Genomic DNA, 7,500 nt, shown 5'->3' on the forward strand with positions numbered 1-7,500 from the left:
GGGGGTGTGTTAAATCAATACCTTCTAGTAAGGTAGAGGAGAGGAGGGAGTGTGTTAAATCAATACCTTCTAGTAAGGTAGAGGAGAGGAGGGAGTGTGTTAAATCAATACCTTCTAGTAAGGTAGAGGAGAGGAGGGGGTGTGTTAAATCAATACCTTCTAGTAAGGTAGAGGAGAGGAGGGAGTGTGTTAAATCAATACCTTCTAGTAAGGTAGAGGATAGGGGGGAGTGTGTTAAATCAATACCTTCTAGTAAGGTAGAGGAGAGGAGGGAGTGTGTTAAATCAATACCTTCTAGTAAGGTAGAGGAGAGGAGGGGGTGTGTTAAATCAATACCTTCTAGTAAGGTAGAGGAGAGGGTGTGTTAAATCAATACCTTCTAGTAAGGTAGAGGAGAGGAGGGAGTGTGTTAAATCAATACCTTCTAGTAAGGTAGAGGAGAGGAGGGGGTGTGTTAAATCAATACCTTCTAGTAAGGTAGAGGAGAGGAGGGGGTGTGTTAAATCAATACCTTCTAGTAAGGTAGAGGATAGGAGGGAGTGTGTTAAATCAATACCTTCTAGTAAGGTAGAGGAGAGGAGGGAGTGTGTTAAATCAATACCTTCTAGTAAGGTAGAGGATAGGAGGGAGGGTGTTAAATCAATACCTTCTAGTAAGGTAGAGGATAGGAGGGGGTGTGTTAAATCAATACCTTCTAGTAAGGTAGAGGAGAGGAGGGGGTGTGTTAAATCAATACCTTCTAGTAAGGTAGAGGAGAGGGTGTGTTAAATCAATACCTTCTAGTAAGGTAGAGGAGAGGAGGGGGTGTGTTAAATCAATACCTTCTAGTAAAGTAGAGGAGAGGAGGGGGTGTGTTAAATCAATACCTTCTAGTAAGGTAGAGGAGAGGAGGGAGTGTGTTAAATCAATACCTTCTAGTAAGGTAGAGGAGAGGAGGGGGTGTGTTAAATCAATACCTTCTAGTAAGGTAGAGGATAGGAGGGGGTGTGTTAAATCAATACCTTCTAGTAAGGTAGAGGAGAGGAGGGGGTGTGTTAAATCAATACCTTCTAGTAAGGTAGAGGATAGGAGGGAGTGTGTTAAATCAATACCTTCTAGTAAGGTAGAGGAGAGGAGGGGGTGTGTTAAATCAATACCTTCTAGTAAGGTAGAGGAGAGGAGAGGGTGTGTTAAATCAATACCTTCTGGTAAGGTAGAGGATAGGAGGGGGTGTGTTAAATCAATACCTTCTAGTAAGGTAGAGGAGAGGAGGGAGTGTGTTAAATCAATACCTTCTAGTAAGGTAGAGGAGAGGAGGGGGTGTGTTAAATCAATACCTTCTAGTAAGGTAGAGGAGAGGGTGTGTTAAATCAATACCTTCTAGTAAGGTAGAGGATAGGAGGGGGTGTGTTAAATCAATACCTTCTAGTAAGGTAGAGGAGAGGAGGGAGTGTGTTAAATCAATACCTTCTAGTAAGGTAGAGGATAGGAGGGGGTGTGTTAAATCAATACCTTCTAGTAAGGTAGAGGATAGGAGGGGGTGTGTTAAATCAATACCTTCTAGTAAGGTAGAGGAGAGGAGGGGGTTTGTTAAATCAATACCTTCTAGTAAGGTAGAGGATAGGAGGGGGTGTGTTAAATCAATACCTTCTAGTAAGGTAGAGGAGAGGAGGGGGTTTGTTAAATCAATACCTTCTAGTAAGGTAGAGGATAGGAGGGGGTGTGTTAAATCAATACCTTCTAGTAAGGTAGAGGAGAGGAGGGGGTGTGTTAAATCAATACCTTCTAGTAAGGTAGAGGATAGGAGGGAGTGTGTTAAATCAATACCTTCTAGTAAGGTAGAGGAGAGGAGGGAGTGTGTTAAATCAATACCTTCTAGTAAGGTAGAGGATAGGAGGGGGTGTGTTAAATCAATACCTTCTAGTAAGGTAGAGGAGAGGAGGGGGTTTGTTAAATCAATACCTTCTAGTAAGGTAGAGGATAGGAGGGGGTGTGTTAAATCAATACCTTCTAGTAAGGTAGAGGAGAGGAGGGGGTGTGTTAAATCAATACCTTCTAGTAAGGTAGAGGATAGGAGGGGGTGTGTTAAATCAATACCTTCTAGTAAGGTAGAGGAGAGGAGGGGGTGTGTTAAATCAATACCTTCTAGTAAGGTAGAGGAGAGGAGGGAGTGTGTTAAATCAATACCTTCTAGTAAGGTAGAGGATAGGAGGGGGTGTGTTAAATCAATACCTTCTAGTAAGGTAGAGGATAGGAGGGAGTGTGTTAAATCAATACCTTCTAGTAAGGTAGAGGAGAGGAGGGGGTGTGTTAAATCAATACCTTCTAGTACGGTAGAGGAGAGGAGGGAGTGTGTTAAATCAATACCTTCTAGTAAGGTAGAGGATAGGAGGGAGTGTATGTAGAGTCCAAACTGGGCCCTGATCCACTCGTCCCCTCCCTCCCAGCCGGTCCCGTCCAGAAACACGTCCTCACGGTTCTCTGTCACGTGTTTGACCAGGTAGTCAGCAAACCGCAGGTCAGCCGTGGTCAGAGCAAGCAGCTTCCTCAACTCAGGGTCCCCGATCTGGAGCTTAGCTTCCTCCACCTAGCGGGATGGACACACACACACACACACACACACACACACACACACACACACACACACACACACACACACACACACACACACACACACACACACACACACACACACACAAACACACACACACACACACACTAACTCAAGATACCTGGGAAAACCAGGGGAAATCAGATACACACACACACACACACACACTAACTCAAGATACCTGGGAAAACCGGGTGAAATCAGATACACACACACACACACACACACACACACACACACACACACACACACTAACTCAAGATACCTGGGAAAACCAGGTGAAATCAGATACACATGGGAGAGTTAAACACGTCCAAAACAAGAAAACAGAGCACTGTCAACATGGATAACATCTGTAACTCTGGTCAAAGGTAGTGCACTGTGTAGGGAATAGGGTGCCATTTGTGACACACACTTAGTATAATGCACATTTCGGCCAACAGGACCCAGGAGAAAGAAGAGATGGAATTGAAGAATCCATAGACTCTAACCACTTCTGGGAAAATTGGAAAACACTAAACAAACAACAACACGAAGAATTATCTATCCAAAATGGAGATGTATGGGTAAACCACTTCTCCAATCTTTTTGGCTCTATAACAAAGAATAAAGAGCAAAAACATATACATGATCAAATACAAATCCTAGAATCAACTATTAAAGACTACCAGAACCCACTGGATTCTCCAATTACCTTGAATGAGTTACAGGACAAAATAAAAACCCTCCAACCCAAAAAGGCCTGTGGTGTTGATGAAATGAAATGATCAAATATACAGACCACAAATTTCAATTGGCTATACTTAAACTCTTTAACATCTTCCTCAGCTCTGGCATCTTCCCCATTATGTGGAACCAATGACTGATCACCCCAATCCACAAAAGTGGAGACAGATTTGACCCCAATTATTACCGTAGGATATGCGTCAACAGCAACCCTGGGAAAATCCTCTGCATTATCATTAACAGCAGACTCGTACATTTCCTCAGTGAAAACAATGTACTGAGCAAATGTCAAATTGGCTTTTTACCAAATAGCCATAATATAGACCACGTATTCACCCTGCACACCCTAATTGACAAACAAACAAAACAAAAGCAAAGTCTTCTCATGCTTTGTTGATTTCCAAAAAGCTTTTGACTTAATTTGGTATAAGGGTCTGCTATATAAATTGATGGAAAGTGGTGTTGGGGGTAAAACATACAACATTGTAAAATCCATGTACACAAACAAAAAGTGTGCGGTTAAAACTGGCAAAAAAAACTGATTTCTTTCCTCAGAGCTGTGGGGTGAGATGCAGCTTATATACAGTATATCAAAGAATTGGTGAGGGCACGAGAAAAGTCTGCAGCACCCGGCCTCACCCTACTAGAATCTGAAGTCAAATGTCTACTGTTTGCTGATGATCTGGTGCTTCTGTCACCAACCAAGGAGGGCCTACAGCAGCACCTAGATCTTCTGCACAGATTCTGTCAGACCTGGGCCCTGACAGTAAATCTCAGTAAGACCAAAATAATGGTGTTCCAAGAAATGTCCAGTTGCCAGGACCACAAATACAAATTCCATCTAGACACTGTTGCGCTAGAGCACACAAAAAACTATACATACCTCGGCCTAAACATCAGTGCCACAGGTAACTTCCACAAATCTGTGAACGAGCTGAGAGACAAGGCAAGAAGGGACTTCTATGCCACCAAAAGGAACATAAAATTCAACATACCAATTAGGATCTGGCTAAAAAATACTTGAATCAGTTATAGAACCCATTGCCCTTTATAGTTGTGAGGTCTGGGGTCTACTCACCAACCAAGAATTCACACAATGGGACAAACACCAAATTGAGAGACTGCATGCAGAATTCTGCAAAAATATCCTCTGTGTACAACGTAAAACGGCAAATAATGCATGCAGAGCAGAATTAGGCCGATACCCGCTAATTATCAAAATCCAGAAAAGAGCAACTCAATTCACAACCACCTTAAAATTTGATTCTCAAACCTTCCATAACAAAGCCCTCGTCTACAGGGAGATGAACCTGGATAGGAGTCCTTTCTGCCAGCTGGTACGGGGACTCTGCTCACAAACAGACCCCACAGAGCCCCAGGACAGCAACACAATTACACCCAACCAAATCATGAGAAAACAAAAAGATAACTATTTGACACACTGCAAAGAACCAACCGAACAGAGCAAACTAGAATGCTATTTGGCCCTAAACAGAGAGTACACAGTGGCAGAATACCTGACCACTGTGACTGACCCAAACTTAAGGAAAGCTTTGACTATGTACAGACTCAGTGAGCATAGCCTTGCTATTGAGAAAGGCCGCCGTAGGCAGACCTGGCTCTCAAGAGAAGACAGGCTATGTGCACACTGCCATCAAAATGAGGTGGAAACTGAGCTGCACTTCCTAACCTCCTGCCAAATGTATGACCATATTAGTGACAAAGAATTTGAAAACAAATTCAATTTGGATAAAGTCCCATATCTACTGGGTGAAATACCACAGTGTAAACATATGTTTCCCAGGCCAATAGATTGAGAGAAGAGAAGGAGCGAGAACAGATGGAGTGAGATGGAGAGATTTAATTGTATTTATTTTACCAGGTAAATTGACTGAAAAAAACCATTGTAATTTACAGCAACAACCTGGGGAATAGTTACAGGGGAGAGGAGATGAATGAGCCAATTATAAACTGGGGATGATTAGGTTTCCATGGTGGTATGAGGGCCAGATTGGGAATAGAGTCAGGACACCAGGGTTAACACCCCTAGTCTGACCACAGAGAGTCAGGACACCAGGGTTAACACCCCTAGTCTGACCACAGAGAGTCAGGACACCGGGGTTAACACCACTACTCTGACCACAGAGAGTCAGGACACCAGGGTTAACACCACTACTCTGACCACAGAGAGTCAGGACACCGGGGTTAACACCCCTACTCTGACCACAGAGAGTCAGGACACCGGGGTTAACACCCCTACTCTGACCACAGAGAGTCAGGACACCAGGGTTAACACCCCTACTCTGACCACAGAGAGTCAGGACACTAGGGTTAACACCCCTACTCTGACCACAGAGAGTCAGGACACCGGGGTTAACACCCCTACTCTGACCACAGAGAGTCAGGACACCAGGGTTAACACCCCTACTCTGACCACAGAGAGTCAGGACACCAGGGTTAACACCCCTACTCTGACCACAGAGAGTCAGGACACCAGGGTTAACACCCCTACTCTGACCACAGAGAGTCAGTACACCAGGGTTAACACCCCTACTCTGACCACAGAGAGTCAGGACACCAGGGTTAACACCCCTACTCTGACCACAGAGAGTCAGGACACCGGGGTTAACACCCCTACTCTGACCACAGAGAGTCAGGACACCGGGGTTAACACCCCTACTCTGACCACAGAGAGTCAGGACACCAGGGTTAACACCCCTACTCTGACCACAGAGAGTCAGGACACCAGGGTTAACACCACTACTCTTATGATAAGTACCATGGGATCTTTAGTGGCCACAGAGAGTCAGGACACCCGTTTAACGTCCCATCTGAAAGACAGCACTCTACACAGGGCAATGTCCCCAATCACTGCCCTGGGGCATATTTTTTTAGACCAGAGGAAAGAGTGCCTCCTACTGGCCCTTCAACACCACTTCCAGCAGCATCTGGTCTCCCATCTAGGGACTGACCAGGACCAACCTTGCTTAGCTTTAGAGGTAAGCCAGCAGTGGGATCAAGGGTGGTATGCTGCTGGAAAGAGGAAAGATGGAGAGATAAGGAGAGTGATAGATTGTTTGAATTTATTTGATCATTTGTAAAATATATACATAAGGCGCTCCAGCCGGTAACGCCTCCCCTTTTTTTTTTTTTTTACGAAAATCATCAAAAATGACACCCTAACAGCTTCAGGGAGAGAGAGAAGAGATGGAGAGATGGAGAGAGGGAGAAATAAGGAGAGAGGTAGAGAGATGTAGAAAAGGAGAGAGACAAGAGATGGAGAGAGGAGAGAGAGAAGAGATGGAGAGAGAGAAGAGATGGAGAGAGAGAGAGAGGGAGAAATAAGGAGAGAGGTAGAGAGATATAGAGGAGAGAGACAAGAGATGGAGAGAGAGAAGAGATGGAGAGAGAGAGGGAGAAATAAGGAGAGAGGTAGAGAGATACAGAGGAGAGAGACAAGAGATGGAGAGAGGAGAGAGAGAAGAGATGGAGAGAGAAGAGATGGAGAGAGAAATAAGGAGAGAGAGATGTAGAGAAGGAGAGAGACAAGAGATGTAGAGATGGAGAGAGCAAGACTCACGTCAACGATTGCATCACTCAGGTGCCTCTGCTGACGGAAGAGGATGTTGGTTGCCCCGGCAACAAAGCCGCGCACTGTGACGTCTGACAGCAGGTGGTGCTGCTGCAAGGCCATGTAGGGCAGGCACAGGTAACCCTGGCAACGACACACATACAGGTTAAAGGTCACTAATGTATGTGTGTGTGTGTGTGTAGAGTTAGATCTAGTCAGAGATAGGACACACCCAGGTTACGGTAACATCATTATATATTGTTTGTACTGGGTCAATGTTTACCATGGTGTTATGCAATCCTCTGGTGATTAAACTGACTTTTCCCTGCTGGGAGTACTGGAAAAACAGAGCTTGTATGTGTGTGTGTGTGTGTGTGTGTGTGTGTGTGTGTGTGTGTGTGTGTGTCCTTGTAGTACTGGAAAAGCAGAGCTTGTATGTGTGTGTGTGTGTGTGTGTGTGTGTGTGTGTGTCCTTGTAGTACTGGAAAAGCAGAGCTTGCGTGTGTGTGTGTGTGTGTGTGTGTGTGTGTGTGTGTGTCCTTGTAGTACTGGAAAAACAGAGCTTGCATGTGTGTGTGTGTGTCCTTGTAGTACTGGAAAAGCAGAGATTGTG

The 7,500-nt window shown here is 44.7% G+C and overlaps 1 protein-coding gene across 2 annotated transcripts in view; it reads right to left on the bottom strand.

Moving 5' to 3' along the window:
* LOC120028114 (late secretory pathway protein AVL9 homolog) overlaps positions 1 to 7,500 on the bottom strand; it is a 53,827-nt gene that overhangs the window by 17,109 nt on the left and 29,218 nt on the right. For both annotated transcript variants that reach the window (XM_038973296.1, XM_038973295.1), the window contains 2 exons: positions 6,897 to 7,031; positions 2,347 to 2,566 (listed from right to left, as the gene is read on the bottom strand). In XM_038973296.1, coding sequence (XP_038829224.1) covers positions 2,347 to 2,566; positions 6,897 to 7,031 — 355 coding nt within the window. The remainder of the gene's footprint in view (positions 1 to 2,346; positions 2,567 to 6,896; positions 7,032 to 7,500) is intronic.

This window comes from Salvelinus namaycush, chromosome 33 (assembly GCF_016432855.1).
Source record: "Salvelinus namaycush isolate Seneca chromosome 33, SaNama_1.0, whole genome shotgun sequence".
NCBI classification, from domain to species: domain Eukaryota; kingdom Metazoa; phylum Chordata; class Actinopteri; order Salmoniformes; family Salmonidae; genus Salvelinus; species Salvelinus namaycush.